General features: G+C 39.8%; 2 protein-coding genes across 8 annotated transcripts in view; one reads left to right on the forward strand and one right to left on the reverse strand.

The window, feature by feature from the left end:
• Positions 1 to 11,580, forward strand: part of LOC129771596 (elongation of very long chain fatty acids protein 7) — a 151,909-nt gene extending 140,329 nt beyond the window's left edge. For all 5 annotated transcript variants that reach the window (XM_055775394.1, XM_055775393.1, XM_055775396.1 and 2 more), the window contains 6 exons: positions 4,393 to 4,544; positions 4,623 to 4,813; positions 4,884 to 4,964; positions 5,023 to 5,185; positions 10,852 to 10,988; positions 11,055 to 11,580. In XM_055775394.1, the coding sequence (XP_055631369.1) occupies positions 4,472 to 4,544; positions 4,623 to 4,813; positions 4,884 to 4,964; positions 5,023 to 5,185; positions 10,852 to 10,988; positions 11,055 to 11,339 (930 nt within the window). In that variant the 5' untranslated portion in view covers positions 4,393 to 4,471 and the 3' untranslated portion in view covers positions 11,340 to 11,580. The remainder of the gene's footprint in view (positions 1 to 4,392; positions 4,545 to 4,622; positions 4,814 to 4,883; positions 4,965 to 5,022; positions 5,186 to 10,851; positions 10,989 to 11,054) is intronic.
• LOC129771594 (D-beta-hydroxybutyrate dehydrogenase, mitochondrial) overlaps positions 1 to 22,826 on the reverse strand; it is a 285,257-nt gene that overhangs the window by 240,562 nt on the left and 21,869 nt on the right. The gene's annotated exons all lie outside the window — the stretch shown is intronic.

Raw genomic sequence — 22,826 nt, forward strand, 5'->3', positions numbered from 1 at the left:
ATAAATAAAAATGAAACAACTTCATGTTACATGAAATATGTGTATGTTTATATACCTAATATTTTTGTTGCTTAAGTTATAGCCTCGCAAAAAAAAATTTCACTTCTGTACAGGATTAATTTTTGAACCAATCCTTAATTTTTTTTTGGCGTTATAATGAAACATTTTAGGCCGTACATCGAAAACGTACCTGAATTGAAGAGGACCGTTATAGCAAAATGCCGTTTAAAGAGCGGCCGTATAGCGAGGTATGGGTGTAATCGATTTCAACGTAAATATTTTTTATGAACAGACGTATCGGAATTAAGATTTTTTTTTTCTTCATAGCTTCATGAACCATTTGAAAGTAGCTGTAGTAGCCAGCTTTTTGATTGCTTATCAGGTCCTCGCATCCGTCGTACTCGATGAAGGGAATTAAAAAACTCCCAATCGGCTCCAGGTACATTTCAAAATTCATTAGATTACACACACGACAAAAGATATAGAGGACCAGTGTGTGAAGTCGAAATTCTCAAGTGATTTGAGTGTTGTAACTTCAAGAACAATCAACGCATGAAGATGAGATTTACATCATTTTGAAACTTTCTATCTTCAGAATACTCTACAAACACGTTTTTGAATATCATTGTGTGTCAATGTGGTGGACAAAAATATCGGAAAGAAATAAGGAACCGATCTTTTTTCATTTTGAAAAGTTTTTGAAGTCTAATACATTTTTCGCTTATAGCCTTATGAACCAACATTCATTTGAATTCTGAACCTTTCAATACAGAGATATTTTTGTTTGAATTACCCCTTCGCAATTGATGATAAACAGTTCAACAAGAACTGATTGCAGTGCAAGTATCGAAAACTCCAATAAATTCTGTTCACGATTAATTTATTCCTTTAATATGAATAACAAATTATTTATATCCAATTTCCATCAATATTTATCGTTTTAAAAACGTGTTTATTCCATCCGAAACTCCGTTTCTGTTTCTTAACAGAAATAGAACACGAAGCTCAATGTCGTCTATGTCAAATTGCCATGCATTATTACATTATCACAACTTTATTGGACACGAGTCGAACGGATTACCGAATGAAAAATGCGATCCGTTCGAGTTATTCTGACTCGATCGTATTTCAGAATACGGGTAGTAGTAGTTCAATAGACGGATCTGGAATTTCCGAGGTAAATACATGATCGATTTCCTTAACAATGCATTGCGTTTTAGAGTGGCACTAGCAAAAGCTGTGTCGGCGTTGCTTTTGATAGCTTCTCGCATTTGAATTTATACATCCTCATGCTGCTTCTGTCGATTGTGTCGTAGGAATCGCAGTCGTTCGCCCTCTACCTTGCGTACATGCCGATCATGATTTGGCTCACGACATCGACGTTTCCCCTGGTTGCGTTGAACCATCATCGTTCGATAATTAAAATCTACCGAGCTCTCTTGTTTGTTTCGTCTCTTGTAACTTCATATTCATAAATATTAATTGAGGGGCCAAGAACGAAAAGGTTGCAAGTGACTTGATCGATTTCTCTTCATCAACATTTTGACGTAGAACTACGTTTTTCAAGAAGGGTGCCAAATCAGAAAACAGGTCACGTTTTTATGAAATAAAGTTAACGTTAATAACTATTTTCACTGTGAACGAATTCTCATGATTTCTCATGAAAACTGGAAGAATTTCCTTTTTCCCATTTGTTCTGCCGATTTGTGTGCTAACCCTACCCGTATTTCGAATGCTTATAACTCGAACATTTCTTAACAGATCTGGAAGATGTTTGCATCAATTGATAGGAAATATTTCTATCTAGCGTCTATCACAATAAATCAAATGTTTTTTTCATTGGATGAACAATTGAATAACTGTAAAATGTCGAGCGTTATCTAAACGCCCTAACTGCCAAGTTTTGATTGGCCCGATTTACGGGTTCCCCAACACAGACTTCAAAACCTATGTACCTGTGGAAATCCGCTTTGCAAATACATGCAAGTGGGGGGTATTTTTTGTTGTTGAGTACTTTTGTACTCGCTTGTCGTTGTGCAGACCGGTATATGATTCCCTAAAACGTCATTTCGTCATTTCAGATACTAGGAGTGAATGAGCTTTCGCGGGTCGAGAACTACGTAAAAATTAGATGTGCAATAATTTCAGAGGGAAATGTAAAATACAATGATCGTTTGACAATTCTTCCGTTCACATATTATGGTAGTCTTAGACACGAACGTAAAAGGACGTTCATCAAATTTATTTCTAACGAAGAACATAATCTATTGCAAAAATTTCGATGCATTCTAAAATAATATTCGAAGTGGTAAACAAGTGGATTGCATCATATAATTGTGTAGTTCTACGTCGAAAATATGCGGTCCTGTCCTAGATACAACCCCTTACAATTTTATTTTAGTTTATAACTCAACTATGAGTTTGCTATAGGATCCGATAGATGAGGTTCTGACCTATATTCCACATTGTCATATACAGCTGGGTACAACGTGAGCGGTACAACCTTTGGCTCTTGTTGAATACCCAGCTGTATATTCCACATTGTCATATACAGCTGGGTATTCAACAAGAGCCAAAGGTTGTACCGCTCATGACAACTCTACACGAGCTGGTGTTTGCGCCGGCTAGTGACCATTCTATCCTTGATTCCTCGAGTCGAGAAGACGCACCACGCTAGATATGGGGTACAGACTAGGGGGCGTTGCTGATTAATGGTCAGCTGCATCCCAATAGGAAGTATCCCGTGTCGGGCACAGGTACAGAGCATTGGAGACAGCAACATCACAATTACGAAAACACTTGTAATACTAACCTCGAGCCAACCGCGAGTAATCGGTTACATATTACTAACATAGTTATAAGGCAATCATTGTCGAAATATTGAACTCCCGGCCCCGTCAGGTTGACGCCATATGAGCATTAATAAAAATATATATTTTGGATAAAAAAAAAATATATATATATATACAGCTGAGTTTGCAGCTAAGTAATGACCAAAAGACAGAGTCGATGTACAGAAATCGATTATGTCACGATGGGTGTCCCTTTCATTTTGAGCCCCTCAATTCGGATTATTGAATCGTGTTCTCCAGCTGATAATTTATCTAGATCGATCACAATAGCGTGATTAACATTTTGCTATCCGAGCATGTGTGATCTGAAGGATTTTTCTTTATTAGGATATTGTGTTTACAAAAATACAAAAATCGCGAAATAAAAAAATCGGACGGAGTTAAAAAGATGAAAATTTGGGTTTCTATGTTTTTTTCTGAAATCAAATTTTAAAAAATACACAGAACGAATTTTTTAAAATTAATCAGCAAAATTGATTTTTTTTGCATAGTGTCGCCCTTATCGGTATTGAAGATACGGTAATCGGTATCCTAGTGTTATTTAATATAGTTTACGACCTATTCTCATGACTAACAAACGTTGCCGTTAAAGATTATTTAGTTTAACTAAATTAAGGTGGGACGAAGTTCGCTAGGTCTATTAGTGTTTATAAGTTCTACAGTGGTAAACACTAGAAAACATGATAAACATTTGACAATATTACAATTTTATATACAATAACTTTTTCAATTATTTTTGTTGAAAACAAAAACCCAGAAAGATAAAACTTTTGTGAAATTTCGAAATTGTAGAAAATCTGATCATCATGTCTCGTAAATTAGACAAGTAAAGTGAAACAAAAAAACATTATATTATTAAAGTTCGATTGCGAAAATATTTTTCTCTCGAATTCTCAATAGCCTTTCGATCATATAAGTAGTATTTAAGTTAAGGGTTTTCAATTAAAAAATTGTCCTAAATTTGGCATATGATTTCTTAAAATAGTGGAAAAAATAGTCAAAAAAAAAATTCATATGAAAAAGAAAAATACTTAGCTTGAACAATTTTTTCAGCTACCATCAACCGACTTTTGGTCAATTTTGTTATTCATTTATTAGTTTTGCTGGGATGACGTTTAATTAATGCTTCCGTTAGAATCGATGATAATGACTATATTGTACAGGTGTTCTCATCATTTTATTTACAAATAGCTGATTGAAAAGAAACTCATAACATATGACACATAGGAGACTGCTTCTAAAACACCGCGAAAGAATGTATACAGGAAACCGCTAATGAACTTTCGTGCCATTGGCAAACCGGCAAGAATTTACATTTCCTCGCGTTTTTGATTCAAACGATCTTCAATTTGACGAAGATGGCTGAAAATATTTAAATGTATTATATTTTTTAAGACGAACCAATATCCATCAATTTATTCAAATCAACGAACGGATCGGAGGACGTTTTTTTATTTTATCAGATTTTTGTTCTTAAGGATGATTCAAAGCCGCTAGATAACTCACGCTTTTTTCTTTTTTGTAATTTGTTTAATTGCAGATAAAAACACATGAAATAGAAACCATTCCAGTAGTAGGTGGTAATAGCATCCCTAGCAGGTTCACAAACAGGAAGAGCAATGCAAGTGGAAAAGATAGGCGAAGCCGAGGGCTTTTTCGACCGGATAGTGAACTTTTTTGTGGAGAATCAAGGTATGTATCCAAGAAGCACGGTTGTGATAATTCATGCGAGGTGCTCATTTCCTCCCAATTCTACTCACCCTTTGATAGATGAGCGGACGCAGGATTGGTTTCTGTCCGGTTCGATGACTCCGCTGATAATGATCCTCGTATCGTACCTGTACTTCTGCCTTTACGCCGGACCCCGCTACATGGCCAAACGGAAACCATTCCAGCTGGAGAAGGTACTGATCGGATACAACGCGATCCAGGTGGTGCTCAGTATGGTGCTGGTCTGGGAGGTAACTTTCCGACCCTCGCATACTTCTCACTGATCAATCGTAATGCATAACGTTCGATTTCTTCCCGCAGGGTATTCAAGGTGGCTGGAACGGAACGTACAACTTCAAATGCCAACCAGTGGATTACACAAGGAGTCCCACGGGAATGAGGGTGAGTCAGCTAATGCACTCCGTTAAATGCTTCCAGCTGACTTGATTCTCTTCCCCAGATGGCAGGTGCCGTGTGGCTCTACTACATCTGCAAAGTAGTCGAACTGCTCGACACGGTATTTTTCGTGCTACGCAAGAGGCAGCGACAGGTTTCGTTCCTCCACCTGTATCACCACACGCTGATGCCCGTGTGCGGATTCATTGGAGTGAAATATTTTGCGGGTAAGTAGTATCAACAATTGTGTCGGCCTTGACCGTGGTCGGTTGCCAGCGAATGCTCGAATCAATTTACATCCCTTCTCCCCATGGCACTTTTGATGACATAAGTCGAGCGGAAAGGTTCAACACAACTGTGGATTGTGTTCTCGCTAAAAGTAATTCGTCGTCAGAGGTGTTAAAGTAACACCGTTCGTTGGGTTGTTTGACGTGTGCATCGAAGTTTATCAATGTTCAAGGCCGGTTTGAGGTGATAATTATGGCAGAGATTAGAAGCTTCGCCGTTCGTCTGTAGTGAACCTCATTTAATACAAGAACATCTTGATATGAATTCTAGTAGCTTCATCACATAAGAAAATCAAATATGTTCTCCAAATCAACATAACAGGTTTTCCCTTAAATTATATTTAACAGCATATTTTAACATATTCCGGCTCAAAGGTTGAAACCATCGCAACACAGTGGTTTTAACCATAACATACCTCTACCAGACAAAGTCGTTGACGTCAGTGTTCAGCTGCTTGCATTAACTGCCGAACCGGACCGGGATGGGTTCACTTTCGAATTCGCAGACGATTTGTGCAAAAAATATAAATTTAAATCGCCGAACCGGTTTTCCAGAGGAACCAGAAGCGGCAACGGTCGGTCGGATCGGCCATTGATTCATATTTCCCAATAAGGATAAGGATCTAACCATCGCGCGGCGATGATGCTTTGAGGAAGAAAGAATCGCACATACACGATACAGCTTCATTTCGCTAATTTTGTATGATTATCAAGTGGAGTTCAAGAACACCAGTTTGAAAGATGCAAATTTTTTCGAAGACCTTCGAAAATTCGTGATGAAACTACCGTGTGCGAATTACTTCCGTTTTTGAGATCGATGATCGATGCAAATTTGTGCCTTCTCCGCAGGCATTTCCGTATATGCGTGTATTTGTACGGTTGCTTACACCGTAACGTGAAACACGTCTGTTGTGATTATGTAAGTTTTACTTTGAATTGAGAATATTTAGTCAATATTCCGTGATTGGTTTAGTTCTTCTTCAGTCTATAGTGTAGATATGTTTTATTAGTATTTATTAGTTGAGATTTCTTATGTCAAAAACACGCCTTGAATGTGTGATGAATGGCGAGCTCTAGAATACGCGTATATGGTCACAGAGGATGTCGAAATAAATTAATTTTTCAGTTGATTATATTTCTCCTAACTAAAAATCTATATATATATATATAAATATACAGCCATTCCATGTCAAACCGATATAGTGGTTCTCAGATTTTCGTCAAAAGTGGTAGTTTTGTTCTTTATCGCAAATTATGAGACCCGTATTTTTCTTTTTTTTTGTTAGGGTGACCATTTCCATTTGAGGGTGGTCCAGAAAAAAATATTTTTTCGCATCGGTGTAGTAGTTCAAAAGCTATGAATTTTTGAAAAAAGTCATTTTTTGAAAAAAGTGTAAAATTTTGAATTTTTGGACCACCCTAAAATGGTCACCCTAACAAAAAATGAAAAAATACGGGTCTAATGGTTTGCAACAAAGAACGGAATTTCCACTTCCCATGAAAATCTGAGAACCACTATATAGGTTTGACATTAATTAGCGGCTTCGCAAAGCTTATGCGATTAAATAAAATGAAAAAAAATAGGTTTGACATGGAATGGCTGTATATATATAAATCTCGTGTCACGATGTTCGTGATCGAACTCCTTCGAAACGGCTTCACAGATTTTTATGAAATTATGCTCAAACAACTTGGTAGTCATCAGAATAGGTCGTAAACTATATAAGATACCGCTAGAATACCAATTATCATATGTCATCATATCCAAATAATGTTTATACCAAATTGCCTTCGTTTTCCAAATTGAACAAATTTATTTAATTTGGTCAATGGCAGATGGCGCTACATCCGCTTCATCGAACTTTCATTCACACATGCACCAGTAACCTCAATTCGGCTGAGACCAGGTGCATCGTCTGCGAACTGGAAGCCTTTTTAAATACGCACAATGAATTATTCGAATTCTTCATATCATACATGCTCGGATTCCACATCCAATCATCAATTCTGATAAAATAGCTGGAGAACACGTTTGTAGATCCAATGCGCATGTTGTTGAAGACATTGCTGGGATCATGGTAGACGACTGCACAGCGACTCGAGAAATTATGATTCGAAGAACAAACAATAATCTGGAGTTCATCGGTCACACACATCATCTTCTTCAATGGTACTAACGTTTCTAAACCTCCTAACGCGACGTGAGGGAGAATACATTCACTTACGAGACACTACCATGCGCAACGCCGAAAAAGTCTTTGCTATTGCCATCACGATTGAACCTTCTAGACAACATCACACGTATTCCGTCCAAAATGGCAAATAGAAAATATATGCACATTCTTAGTTTGGTTAGTCGATAAAATACGCCCTGAGAAAATCGATAGTGTAATTTCCTCGAGAATTCCAGATCCGTTTACTGATCAACGACTCATTCGTATTCTGAGATCCGTCTGAAATACCCGAATCGATCGCAATATTATTTTCTATCATCCTTTCGACTCAAGTCCAATCGGGCTGTGTAAATGTAGCAATCTTGAAACGCAATTCGACATAGACGTCATTGAGCTTCGCGTTTCGTGCTACGTGCGGAAAGGGTAGTGAATTTCCGAGTGAAACAAACGCGCTTTTAAAACAAAAATTATGAATGAAGGACTACGGACTATGGACTATGTCCCTAGAGTATGTAAACAACATCGAGTAATAATTTTTATTAGATGTTTAAGAATTTAAAATTACTTTCGGGCCTGCTAAACTTTTACCGCGTTGCATGGTAGATGCAAAATATACAAAGCGTTTTTCAAAGATTTCTCCAACGACACGATCGCAAAACGGATTATCCAATATATTCACAAATATCAACAACGTAGACATTGACATTCACAATCGGTGGGTAGTACCATATTCGCCTCAGATGAGCGAAACATTCAATAGTCATATTAATGTTGAGTTCTGCATGTCGATGAAAAGTAATTAAAACAATTGCAAGTCCGTGAATAAATGAAGTAATATGGCTGTGTTTCAAATTTAGAATACCGATGTGAATACCTCTCGATAAAATGACAACGACGGAATGATACCAAATTGATCGGTACATCAGCTCCAATGAAGTTGTCTGGCTTGTCTGGCCAGATCCTGCAGTTATAAATTTAGCCGTCCATCTTGAAAACAGCAAACGTATATTTTTCCTCTAATATTTTTTATGGCGGAAAAACGTTTGCCCGGTCAGCTAGTTTCTCTATAAAAATTAAACGATTCGATTCGAATTCCCAACTTTTGTTCTTTTCCACGAAGTAGTAAGTGCTATCAAGGAATCACAGGCAACACAAATGTACTCTCTCGATTGCTTTTCATATTCCTGCCGTGAATGACTAGCTTCAAGGCGTCGACAACCTGCACTTTTTAGTACTGACTTGCGCTGACTTTGATCGGCACGATACTCAATTGGAGCATTCCAGATCAGGGTTCGGCAAAGTCATGTTCAACTGAGAATATTGAATATTCGCGTTGAAAAAAGTTTTTGTTTCTTCCAGCAGTTTCTCCGTCAACATGACTTCACGATCATTCTTCGCCGTCAAATGGATTTCGCAGCAAATTGATGAGACTCCGCCCAGACTGAATTCGTTTCTCTCTCTCAACGTAAATAGTGTAAAAAAAGTGAAAAATAATTTCAACATGACAGTTGTACAGTGTTTTTAAAATTAGTTTCTTTGTATTGAAGAGTGTGCGGATCACACAGGCGATGTAATATACCTGATATTCTATTCACGGTGTCTCTCTGTCATGTATCATGTATGCATATGTCCCGAATGTTGATTCGGATAATTTAACGGTTTTAGTTAAACTCTTACTAAGTTACAGTAAAAATAAAATAAATAACTAACTTTTTGTACTTACGAGATAGTTGAGCAACATAGCAACATAGTAGAACTATAAATTTCATTAAACTTTGCCGAAGATACAAAATATTGATCTATCAGTCCTTCAGAGATATAATTGTTTTTCTGGGGAAACTATCTCAAAACTAGTTTTTTAACTTAAGTAATACCTAAATTACATTATATCAACCCAATATGTTCAACAAAGTTTAAGATAACATGAAGATACATAACTTTGCTGAAGAAACTATTAGTGTTAAATGAAACCATTGCGATGTACAGTGGTTACAAAGCAAAGTTTATTCATTAAATTATTCAAAAATGTGCACGTTTGTGCATCAATACTCAACATCATTTCGTTCGGCAGGGTTTGGAGTATACGGCAAACTACCTTTCGAACTCGGGAGCTCTCGGGAACATCATTTTTTATACCAATTTTTACAGCGCAATTTACTCAATTTTACTCTGTTTTCTTCATATTTTATCTTCTATTGATGTTAATTTGCATTATATTAATTTATAAATCAATTTCTGATTCTATCTCACTATCAAAGCTCAACTTTGAGTTAATTTGCAGTAATTTTATTGCAGTTGGCGATAGCAATTGGACCTTTTTCGATTTTCGGTTTCGAAAACTGCTTATCAGAGTGTCGGATGTCATACGCAACCTTACAAAAAAAAACTACAGAGCATTCATCTTGTGTCTTCAGGTAGGGTAAATGATCTTGGTTTGTCCGATTTGGGGTGTTTTTACGCTACTAGTGAATGCAAATCGATTCTTCTTCATGAAAATCACACATAATCGATACGAGTTTGGGTTTGTTGAAAAGCCCCAAGTCGCTAGTTACTAATACTACCATAAGGTGTTGAAATTATTTAAATTTTTATGTTTTTAAACGATTTTCCTTAAGAAGGAATTATGATCATGGTTTGACCACCTCTGATCATGGTTTGTCCAAAAAATGATCATGGTTTGTCCGGCTTTAGAAATCACCATTTTTGAATGAAAACATTCGAATTGTCAAGTAGATGTTGCATTTATCATTGCTTGAGTTTACAGTCATCATATTGATTCATTCATAATTTAGGCTTTCTTCAGAATATTTTCTTTTCTTGGGCAATCTAAAAGTGTTCACCTCAACACGTTCAACACAGAGAAACTTTATTTCTGCTATGCGCGAAGGACACAATAAACAAACTGCAGCGCGCCGAGCGGTTGCCATAGAAATCATGTGGACAAAACAACATTATTGAATTGGACAACTCATGATCAGAACTGAGTTCATCAAAATGCGTTAATTTAATGGTTTAGCTATGTAAATCTGATACAAATGGTGTACAAGCATGATGTTTACAATATTTGTGAGTGTTATAATCCAGAAAAGGTATGAATACGTGCGAAATAATCATCTGGTGATCGATTAAAAGTTGGCTCGAATGAGGGGCGCATTGACATAAATAGAAGGTGTATTTTATAATTCTTTAAAACATGTGATTCCGTAAAAAATATACCATAAAACTACTGTAAATCATGAAAAAGACAATTTTATTTATATGTCTTGAAACATTCGAATACCTTATTTGACACAGGAGCGCTGAATTAGAGCATTCAAAAAAGTGGGCAATATTTTCGACTGGACAAAGCAAAATCATTTACTTCGCCTATATAATTCTTGGAATGAACAACGGACTACTTATCAATCAACTTCCTTTCTTTTCCATCCGTAGGAGGCCATGGCAGTCTGCTAGGACTGATCAACTCGTTCATCCACGTGTGCATGTATGCCTACTACATGTTGGCAGCGATGGGACCCAAAGTGCAGAAATACCTCTGGTGGAAGCGATACCTCACAGTGATGCAGATTGTAAGCCCTCGTGTGTTCATGACTACTTCATAATCACGGAAAACATCCCATTCCCCTACTTCACAGATCCAGTTCATAATCGTGTTCTATCACACAGCGCAAGTGCAGTTCCAGCCGAGCTGCGCGTACCCGAAATCCATTGCCGCCCTGTTGACACTGAACGCGGGCATCTTCATCTACATGTTCAGCTCGTTCTACGTGAAGAGCTACACGCAGAAGTCCCAGCAGAAGGCTTCCACCGCCGAGGTCAACAACAACCGGGTGGGCTGCAGTCCAAAGGAAGTGCTGCTGGAAGATGACAGTCGACTTCAGCAACGGCTCGCGACGGTCGAACAGAAAAAGGATCTGTGAGGTTATTGGTAATTTTTTTTTTGAGTTTAGGACTCGGCAGATCATTAGGATTCCGTTTGAAGCGGAACTCGGGCAAGAGTGATCGAACGGTTCGTAACGAGTGTGTCCGAACACTTGTACTGTGGCAGTGTTTTTAGTGTATGTGCAGCTTTTCTACTTTCCACTTGCTTCTGTAAGTTGTACATTTTTACTCAGAAAAAGCTGAACTTAGGTTAATAAATAATTTAAATAACGAGATTAATCATTGTTTTGTTATGTTTCACTGATGATGACATACCGTAAAATACTAAAATAAAATTTCAAAAACGCATTTGAAATACATTCAATTCAGAGCTTAGTTAGGTTAGTTAAGCCTGGTGCACGTGTCTCGTAGTTCCCATTGCGACCTTCAGCCTCTGCCCAGGAACTCCGATCCCTACCTTCACGAGGTACTAGCTGAGATGCGAGCAACCCTTGGAAAGATCGGGTAACCAACCCCGGTGGGACCTTAGGTCGTATGCAAACAGGGAAGGGGGACTAGTGTAGCGTCTGTCCTCCATGTTAGGAGCGGCCCACAACAGCGTCTGTATTCCAGGTTAGGAACGGCTGAGATACCGTCCTTCAGGCAGGTTGAGGACTCTAAGAAGCAACCTGTGCCAACCCGTGTTTTCCCGGGAAAAGGAAAACTACCAATAATGCAATTGAGAAATCGGAGAATTATAGTAATGCGATCGCCTGAGGAGGGCCCCCGGACTGGAGCTGGTCCTGGAACGGGCGTACATGCGAGCGGCCAGCGGCTAGAGGAATTGGTGCAAGAGCGGACCCCTAGTCATCGGGCTCAGCCCGTAAACCGAACGCTAAACAGAACCCGCAGCACAAGAAATCACAATGGCAATGCTGCACCTGCAAATGATGCTGCGATTGGACGACGTCAGTCGCTCACATTGACAGGCCGCCAACGGCAACGAATCATGTGGACGAGAGAGATGAATGAATTCGTGATTCGTTGCTACTATGTCTGCACAAGATTGGAGACGGACATGTCCGGCAGACCAAGAATGCTGGAAATGTTCAACGAGCAGTTCCCACGATTTGCCGGCCAACTAGATCGGAATAAGCTCTACACACGGAGACGAGCGATTTTGTCACACAACATGCTGTCCCCGGCTGAAATAGAGGCCATCAAGTTGGAAGTGCAACGAGAACTGCGTAGAGAGAGTGGAAGATCGAGCGATATGTCGAGAAGGAGCTCTGCTAGGCTGAGTGCATCGTTCGCTAGTGAAAGGCGCGAATCTATTGCACCACCACCGGATCCAGTGGATGAGCCTAGAGGACAAGAGCCGGCAGAGGATCAACAACGAGGTCAATTAAAGAACGAATTGGCTTTCCACATGGATGCAGCAGTGACCCAGTTTTACGGAACGGACCCCTTAACCCGACACAAGATTCCGAAGTTGCAGTATTCCCACCGACTAACGAGTGCCGTCCAAGTACTCGACCAGGAAGTACTACCTGTGTACCTGGAAGTGGTAGAGAATCTAGAGGAGCTGCAATTTATCGTTTATTGTGGAACTGTAGCTGTTGTACGGACGTTAGGAATGCGCACCTTTCACCAAGACGATAGACAGAACCGCGTACTCTCCAAAAAACCGAAACCTGCTTGGATGAGACGCCTGGAAGGTCGTATCCAAACGCTCCGAGTAAAAATCGGTCGACTAACGCAGTACAAGAGGGGAAGTCGATCGCGAAAGCTGATTCGTGGAGTTGCTGAAATTGTGAAGCCGGCAGAGCTCTCTGATCTTAATGAAAACCGCATAATTGAGATCCTCGACACCCATGTACAACGGTTGAGTGCTCTATCAAAAAGGTTAAGACGTTATACGGAATGTACGAAAAGGCATGCGGATAATCGTATGTTCAGTATGAACGAAAGGGAGTTCTACAGCCGCATCAAAAAGAAACGCAATAATTACGATGGTGGTCTTCCTGAGATTGACGAAGTTACCCAGTTTTGGTCAGGCTTATGGGAGAACCCTATTCAACACCGAAGTAACAGGATGTGGCTGGCAGAAGAAGAGGAATATGGAAACGGACTTGAAGCAATGCCTGCCGTTATGGTAACCGCCCATGATATCAACGAAGCCATTCGATATTCCAGGAATTGGGCTGCGCCAGGACCAGATTTCGTGCACAATTTCTGGTACAAAAAGTTTTCTTCAACTCATGGGCGAATGGCAGAGTGCTTCAATAAGGTATTAGAAAATCCCCAAACAACACCGGAGTTCGTGACCAGGGGAATTACTCATCTGATGCCAAAGGATCAAGACACAGCGAATGCGGCGAAGTACAGGCCAATAACATGTCTAACGAGCCTGTACAAGCTACTTACGTCGGTGATTAATAAAAAGATACAAAACCATTGCGAAGTTAACGAAATATTAACAGAAGAACAGAAAGGCTGTAAACAGAACACGCGGGGCTGCAAAGATCAAGTCGTTATCGATGCAGTCATCGTCGGACAAGCAAGCCGAAACAGAAGGAACCTGAGTATGGCGTACATTGACTATAAAAAAGCATACGACTCAGTACCGCATACGTACCTGATAAAGGTACTAAAAATGTACAAGATACATGATGGCGTCATCAGGTTTATGGAACACGCAATGGTAAACTGGAGCACCTCGCTTAGTATCACCGACGGAACAACTATGTTGAGATCCAGAACTCTCAATATTCGCAGGGGAATATTCCAAGGTGACACATTCAGTCCTTTGTGGTTTTGCCTTGCGATGAACCCCTTGAGCAGAGCACTCAACCGAAGCAGCCATGGCTACCATATCAACAGAACAACGACAATAAACCATACCTTCTATATGGACGACTTGAAACTGTTTGCGGAATCAACAGAAGCGCTACATAGTCTTCTACAGTGTGTTAGCGACTTTAGTTCCGATGTGCGGATGGAACTCGGAATCGAAAAGTGTAAGGCAGTACAGCTCCACCGTGGACGATTGGTGGAGACTGAAGGATTCCGCATTAACGAGAGTGAAGTGATTCAAGATTTGGTGGAAGGCGAATCCTATAAGTACCTGGGATTTCTGCAATTGAAAGGGATTTGTCACATAAAAATCAAGAAGGAACTCCAGGAACAATTCTTGATCAGAATCAACCAGGTTTTGAAAACAAACCTCTGCGGCGGCAAAAAAATCAAAGCCGTCAATACGTTTGCCGTTCCTTTACTCACGTACAGTTTCGGGGTGCTGAAGTGGACGAAAACCGATTTAGAAACAATAGAAAGAGCAATGAGAGTGACGTTCACAAAGCACCGTATGCACCATCCAAAGTCGTCCATAGAAAGATTCACCTTGCCACGTGTTGAAGGAGGAAGAGGTGTCACTGACATTAGAGCGCTTTGCAGTTCCCAGATCCAGCAGTTGCGGAGTTACTTCGTGGAAAGTCAGACCCGTCACGATATCTATCGCGCTGTCTGTGAAGCGGACCGTGGATTCAGTGCCCTGCATCTGGCGCAGGAGCAGTACGAACTTAGCTGCAATTTGCAGAGAAGAAAAAACAACATCATGGAAGCAAAAGGAACTTCATGGGACACACCCCCATCGTTTAGAGCAAGCGCATATCGACAAAGTATTATCGAACACGTGGCTGGTGCGAGGTGAACTCTTTTCTGAAACAGAAGGGTTTATGGTAGCCATCCAGGACCGGATAATAGCGACCAAAAACTACCGGAAGTACATCTTGCACGAAAACGTTGTTGACTGTTGCAGAAAGTGCAATAAAGTAGGAGAGACGATAGAACACGTCATAGCCGGCTGTGGAGCGCTAGCCGAATCAGCTTATCTCAATCGTCACAACTCGGTTGCCAAGATTGTTCATCAACAGCTAGCATCAAAACGCAACTTGGTAGATCAGTTGGTACCCTACTACAAGTATATTCCGGATCCGGTTTTGGAAAATAGCTGCTACAAGTTGTACTGGGATCGCGAGATTATTACGGATGTCCGAATACCAGCTAATCGCCCTGATATTGTGGTCTACGATAAAAATAAGAAAGAAGTGCTGATAATAGACATTGCAGTACCGTTAGACCACAATCTACAATCTACGTTTGCTGCCAAGATAACCAAGTATCACGACTTGGCAGAAGAACTAAAACAAATGTGGCATTTGAAAGGCATCCGTATTATACCAGTAGTGATCTCTGCTACTGGTTTAGTTCCACACTCTCTCACGCAGTCATTGGAGGAGCTGCAAGTAACAGAGCAGCTTGCGGTTATGCAGAAAGCGGTGATTCTTGGAACGTGTAACATAGTGCGACGGTTCCTGAATCACCATAATTAGAACACGATGATTGTGCAGACACTATTATAAAGAGAAAAAAAGATACCACAGAGCCTAATCCCCCTTTGGCATTTAAGAAGCCCGGGGGTAGGTGAATATTCCAGCTCAATGCTGAGAAGTGCCATAACTCTATATAATAATAAAATACAAGGTTTTCCAACTTTAAATTCCAAAAGTAAATTGAAATAAAACACACTTAGAATTCGAATTTCGATGAAACTTTTATTTCAAATTAAAGTTTGGTTTATGCCATTATGTGTGAAATACAACATCATTCAAATGTCCACCTAGGGCTTCCTCGCACACCTTGATCCGGAACAGGTAATTTTCGATGACTTTTCGGCACATATGGGGCGGTATCTCGGTCATAACTTCACGAATGTTGTCTTTCAAATATTCAAGAGTTTGCGGAGAGTTGGCATAGACACGGTCTTTCGCATAACCCCACAAAAAAAAGTCTTGCGGGTTCAAATCGCATGATCTGGACGGCCAATTGGCATCACCAAAACGCGAAATTATGCGTCCCTCAAATTTCGTTCGCAATATGGCCATGTTCGGCCGTGTTGTGTGGCACGTAGCGCCGTTCTGCTGAAACCACATGTCATCCGTATCCATATCTTCAATTTGTGGCAAAAAACATCGGTTAACATGCGGCCATAGCGCTCACCATTCACAGTTACCGTCTCGCCGTCCTCATTTTCAAAGAAATACGGCCCGATGACTCCACCAGACCATAATGCGCACCAAACAGTGACTTTTGGCGGATGCTATGGCCTCTCAACAATCACGTGTGGATTTTTTGAGCCCCATGTTCAGAAATTTTGGGTGTTCACATAGCCACCGAGCTCGAAATGTGCCTCATCGCTGAAGAAAATTTGATGCGAAAATTCAGCATTTTGCTGCTGTTGTTCGTTTACCCAATCGACGTATGCCCGACGCATTCCATGGTTACCACGCTCTAATTTTTGTACCAGTTGGACTTTATATGGATGTAGGTGCAAGTCCAAACGCAAAACTCGCCACAATGATGTGTTTGACAAGCCCAATTGCTGAGCACGCCGTGGAATCGAAACATTCGGGTCATCCTCCACACTGGAAGCAACAGCAGCAATATTTTCGGCCGAACGCACATTACGATGATGCACAGGTTTCACAATATCCGCTACGGATCCAGTTTGTTCGAATTTACGCACTACATCAGCGATTGTGTGCTCTGTAGGCCGTCCGTTCGTAATGCTCGAAAAACATTTGCCGGTTTTTCATCATTTTTATAGTATAAATTAACAAAATTAACACGTTGTGCGATGCTAAAACGATCCATATTGTAAAATGGCAGACATTCAACTAACGATATGACGTTTTGGTTGACAGCTATGTCAAACGGTTATCAGCGCAGGGCTGTATACTTTCGGAAGCCCGAAATGGAAAACCCTGTACTAAATTTCAATCGCTTCGAAATGCATTCTCAGATATTTCACGAAAGAATCATAGAACACAGCTTGCTCTAATGAACAGAAGAAAAGCAGGAGTGAACATCAAACAGCAAGTCTCGCGTTGATTTTCATACCGTTAGGTGGAGAGTAATTGCGTATGGTTGAATCGCACGTGAGCATCGCTGATTTTACACGTTTTCGAAAAAAGATAATGGTGATAATGTTGCAAATTTAGAATTTAAATTCTTACGTACCAGTTTTTTTTATCCTATTTTTTCCCAATTTTTAAAAAATGATTTTAAAAAAGTGATTTTTGTCGAACAAACAGATGATTTTTATTCAAAATTTTTTTTCTAATTTTCAAAAAAAAAAACAATTTAGATGATAAATTTTTACATGCTAAAGAAAGCAGCCAGATCGGTTCACTAGATTCTGATAAAAAGTATCACGAACAAGGGACTGTTTCGGATAAAACATCCATGCGCCTAAATGCCAACGGCATAATGATAAATATATTGTGAAACTTTGGCCTGTTTGGCCCTAGCTGTCCGCATGGACTCTCTATTAATCTCCCAGGGTCGTCTCTGGTCTTGTCAGGTTATGAAAAGGGAAAACACCACGTTCCACCAGGTTTCCTAATAAGACGGACTTTTTATTAAAAATTCTCTCCTGCCCTATTTCCCTAGCTCCTCACTCTTCACAAGGTACTCACAAGTGTCGTGTGTTAGTGTCAGGGTCCGCCGTTGATCCTTCCTTGGTTGCTCGCCTTGGCTCGTCTCTCCGGCGGAGATTTGGATCCGGTTCGTCACTGCGTTGTCTTCAGGCGTTCTCTTCCTCGGGATCTCAGCTCTGGTTCTCGGCTCGATCGATGATCCACCACGTCTCACCAGGAACAAACATCTGATGATTTCGATGAAACTCAGCACGAAACCGCCACATAACTTGGTGTTGATTAGTTGGACGGCTTGCGACTCCCAATTTGTGAAGGGACTTGATCGTGGGGAATTTTGTTCCATAAAATAACTATTGGATTTCGATTTCTCTAGAATGCGTCTGGTCTTTGTGCGGTCGCTCTCGTAAGTCCCGAATCGATCCCACCGGAACTCTCTCGACCCGCCAAAATCTACTCGTTCGGGTTCCTTTTACCGCCTTCAGTCGTGCCAACCTGTGCGATGTTTTTAATGTGTCGTGTAATGTTGATTGTGCTGTTTACAAACCTTTATTCGTGTTGTGTATGACTATGTGCCGTCCTTTTAACCCTAGATATCTATATATTTTTTTAATCTGTCATTTTATTTTTATTGGGTTTTTATTTATTGGAATAACAAAGATATTTTTTTTTAATTTTATGCGAAGGACCCTATCTAGCTGTGTTTAAATTTTGCTGTAGTGTTTTCTCTTTTTTTTAACAATAATTTTAATAAATGCCGTGGGTGGAGTGAATCTCAAACCAACAACGAAAACCCAACAGGTGACATGTCACAATTGGGATTCAAAAAATAAAAATATATTTTGAAATATCACGAAAATCCGTTATTTTCCGATCTTCTAGAGTAGCGTTCCTCCTTGAATCTAGGCCAGCTGCTGACAGACAGGTTTTAATAAACAAACATGTTTTTTTCAATCAGGGTATTCTAGTGTAGAGGCACTAATTTCGGACGTTCTTTCGAGCTTCGAAAAAATATAACAAGGAATATTTTCACCATCCATCATAGCATTATTTGTTTATCTATCTTTTAACAATAAAACAAAAAATTACCGGGGAAAATTTATTCATAACAAGAACAGTTACAAGCTGTTGAAGTGAGGGATTTAAAAAAAAAGTTGTGCCATGGCATACGCGATTCCAGCCCTTTTGATTAAGGTACACTGGGGCAAGTGGAATTTGGGGGTAAGTGGATCAAATATAAAGTAAACAAATAACAAAAAATATTTTGCTTTGTTTCCACACAACATCTGCCAAACAATCAATAAACATCTACTAAACGTACTTTTTAGTCGTTGTGAACCACCAGACGCAACCAAATATTGCTTTGTTTACAATCGCATTTCTGCAGCTGCGATCAGAGTCGATTACGCTGTCAGTAAAATTACATTTTCGACGATCGGCAGTTCGGAAAACTGGTTACATTTCACTACTAGGTAATTGAAAAATGCTTATTTTTGTGTTTACCGATACAAAATGTGAAAGATTGTCTTTTTACTATAAAAATCGGCCTGTTTCCACTTGCCCCACATGTTTTTGTAATTGGGTTAAGTGGAATACGTGAAAGTAAACATTGCTTATTGAATGTTTTTAATCTTTACAGCCACCGGAAGAATGGTTCGCAAATACATTCGCAAGCGTTCTCCTGCTAAATACAGTGGACAGGACTTGACAGATGCGATGGATGATGTAAAAAACGGCAAGATGAAGATAAAAGCGGCAGCAAAGCACTTCCGAATCCCATATGCAACACTCTTCAAGCGAGTGAAAGGTCTGAGAGGCATTAAAAGTATAACGGGAGGCCGACCCACTGCTTTGCCGTTGAAGGTTGAAACACAGATCGCCGACTGTATCAAGAAAATGGATAAGTGGGGCTTTGGACTATCCAAAGAGGAGACAATTTTGGCAATAGCAGAGTACGTAAAAGTTAACAAGCTTCAAACACCGTTTGTAAGCGGTGTTCCGGGAGACGATTTTTTCCGGAATTTTAAGCGCCGGCATCATCTATCGCAAAAAAAGCCCCAAGCCGTTGAGGTCGCACGGAAACGAGGAGCTGATCCTTTCGTGATGACCGAATACTTCAAGCTCCTAAAACAGGTGACCACGAACGTTCCTCCAGAGCAGATATATAACATCGATGAGACTAGCTTCTGCCTCGATCCGAGTCGGGTTAAGACTGTGGGAGAAACTGGAAGAGCTGCTCATCGTGTCACGGGCGGTTCAGGAAAAGAAAATTTTACTGTATTGATGGGAGGAAATGCGGCTGGTGACAAATTACCACCACTTATTATTTTCAAAGGATCCAACGTATGGAACAGCTGGATGGCTAGTAAATGTGATGAATTTCCTGGAATAGTTTATGCTGCAACCAAAAACGGCTGGATGGAGACGGATGTTTTCGCCAACTACTTCGAACGGTCCTTTCTGAGCGCTACCGCTGAGGGACAATTGGTCCTACTTTACGATGGCCATGTATCACATGTTTCTCTTGCTCTCATCCAAAAAGCAATCGAGAATAATGTTGTGATACTCAAACTTCCGCCCCACACAAGTCATCTCTTGCAGCCTATGGACCTGGCGGTGTTTAAACCATTGAAGCAAGACTATGACAAGAGCGTTATCCAGTGGCAACGGAATCACTATGGGACGAAGCTGTCTAAATCAGCTTTTTCAAACATTATCTCCAAAGTTTGGAGATCATTTGATTCACAAATAATTAAAAATGGGTTCCGCAAGGCCGGCGTATACCCGTTTTCCGATAAGGTGATTCCGGAAGACAAATACGAACCGAGAGCATGGGCACGTTTCATCGCATCACAGCAAGCAGCTCAAACGTTAGATGACAACACTGTTGAGATCGTCGAAGGATCGAAGAAGGCGCTTCCAAGAGTAACAAACACCAGAGATGCAGCTTCAGCAACTTGTAATTGCATTGCTTCCTCAACAGGGAATGACCAAATGGAAAATGATAATCCACAAAATAATTCTTTTGAAGCGATTCTCCTTGACCATGTGAAACAGATTCCTGTTTCCAAAGCGCAGAGAAAAAAAGTTTGTCCTGGGGCAGAAGTTATAACATCGACTGATGCCGTTGTGAAGCTGGAAACGATCAAATCGGTTAAAGAGGCGACACAGAAAGCAAAGCGTAAGAGAGCTTCGAAGAAATCATAACTGTGGTTAGCGATGTACCTGCTATTTTTATCTATTGACCTGATTTTGAAGACTTGCGAAGCAATAACGATATTTATTGCATTTTTTTTTTATTTCCTTAAATGCATTGATTAATTAATTTTGTATTATCAAAGAATAAAAGAAAGTGAATACAGTTTGTTTTATTCATTCCCAAACACCTTTTTAACAGAGTTTAACTTGTTGTAAACATAAAATTCCAGGTTTCCACTAACCCCCGTATCAAGGGGTAAGTGGACTTTGGGGACTTGGAGATTATTTTTGGCCAAACTTAAAATCTAGTTGAGGAATTCATTTTTCGGTTCCATATATTAATAGCTAATCGGCTACAGTAGTGATGTGTATAATTCGTTTTGAAAAATAATCAAAAACAGGAAAAATAGGACACTTTATTTTTGAAATAATGGTTTTTGGGGTTCCACTTGCCCCAGTGTACCTTATCTGAAACAACAAAATCGAACAAATTTTGGATCAGTAAAGATCAGGGCTCTGCATAGTCATAGTCAACTGAGGATAGTCAGCTGACTATCTGACTTACTACATCCATATTCAGTTATTAATGACTTTTGGTTTCTTCACGCAGTTTCTCCGCCAAAACGACTAAACAGGCAGTCGGGCGTTTAGTCGCTATCTACCTCTACCAACTCGACTATATCATTTCATTCTTCCCAGTCAAATTGTCCTCATTGCATTTTGAAGTGACTTCCCTCAAAACGAATTCGTTCCTCTCTTTCTCTCTCCCATGTACGTGTGCATGCATCGATGTTTGAGTTCAACGTAGTTTGACATATGCTACAGGGGAGCTAGATGAAACAGCGTGCTGTGTTTGTGCGCTATTTTGCACGCTTTTTACTAATACTAACGCGAGCTGTGGATTGAAGTCAGTCTAATGAAGAGGCAGATTTGTATTCAGTTGTCGCGTCAGTTAAAATAACCACTGACTGGACTAGTTCACCAGTCATTCTCGCTAGTCAACGCTAGTCAATTCATTTTCTAGTCAAGTCAGTTTTTGTTGGCGGCGACTGCCGAAGCTACGGAGAGTAGAGTCGGTCTTCATTTTCCATTTTCGAAGATTTCGGGCCCTGGTAAAGATGCCGCTATCGCATGAAAAGTCAAAAACATATTTATCGACAAAATGGCGGTCGTTTGAAGAAAAGCGTGCTGTTCAAAATGTTTTTTTAACATTTTACGATTTTTCAAAAATAGTATTATTAAAATATATTTTTTTATTGGTTCATGCGATAGAGAGATGCATACAGACAGTATTCATTTGATTTCGACATAAATCGGTTCAGTAGAACTTGAAATATCGTGTACGCTAGTTTGAAAAAACTAGCTTCGAGAGAAACGTGTTTGAAGTTAATTGTTAAGGCCGTGCTAGATTAGATATTGCATCACTAAAATGGCTATAACTCGGTAAATAATAGGATCGAACAGTCCTTTCTGGGGAATATTTTTGAGAGCCTAAACTTCAGAAATATGAAGAATAATTATTATAATTTTCCTCAAATTCCTAGACTAGAATACTGCCTTAATGTACTTAATATATGTACGGTACATACCATCATGACAAAAGGTAAAAGAGAAATATGATTTGTTAAAGAAATATTTCAATTATTTGTACTACTTAAACCAAAAATTATATGATAATGAGATTCTTCTACTATGAATGCATGAAAAGAAGGCAAAAACGTATATTTTATACGAAAGTGCTGTGAATCAGATCCATTGGTGCAAAATATGTACCATTATTCAAACTTTTCATCGAGTGTTCCACAGTCGATCGTGTTCACAATAGGCTGTGAATCCTAGAATCATTGTCCA

This window comes from Toxorhynchites rutilus, chromosome 2 (assembly GCF_029784135.1).
Source record: "Toxorhynchites rutilus septentrionalis strain SRP chromosome 2, ASM2978413v1, whole genome shotgun sequence".
NCBI classification, from domain to species: domain Eukaryota; kingdom Metazoa; phylum Arthropoda; class Insecta; order Diptera; family Culicidae; genus Toxorhynchites; species Toxorhynchites rutilus.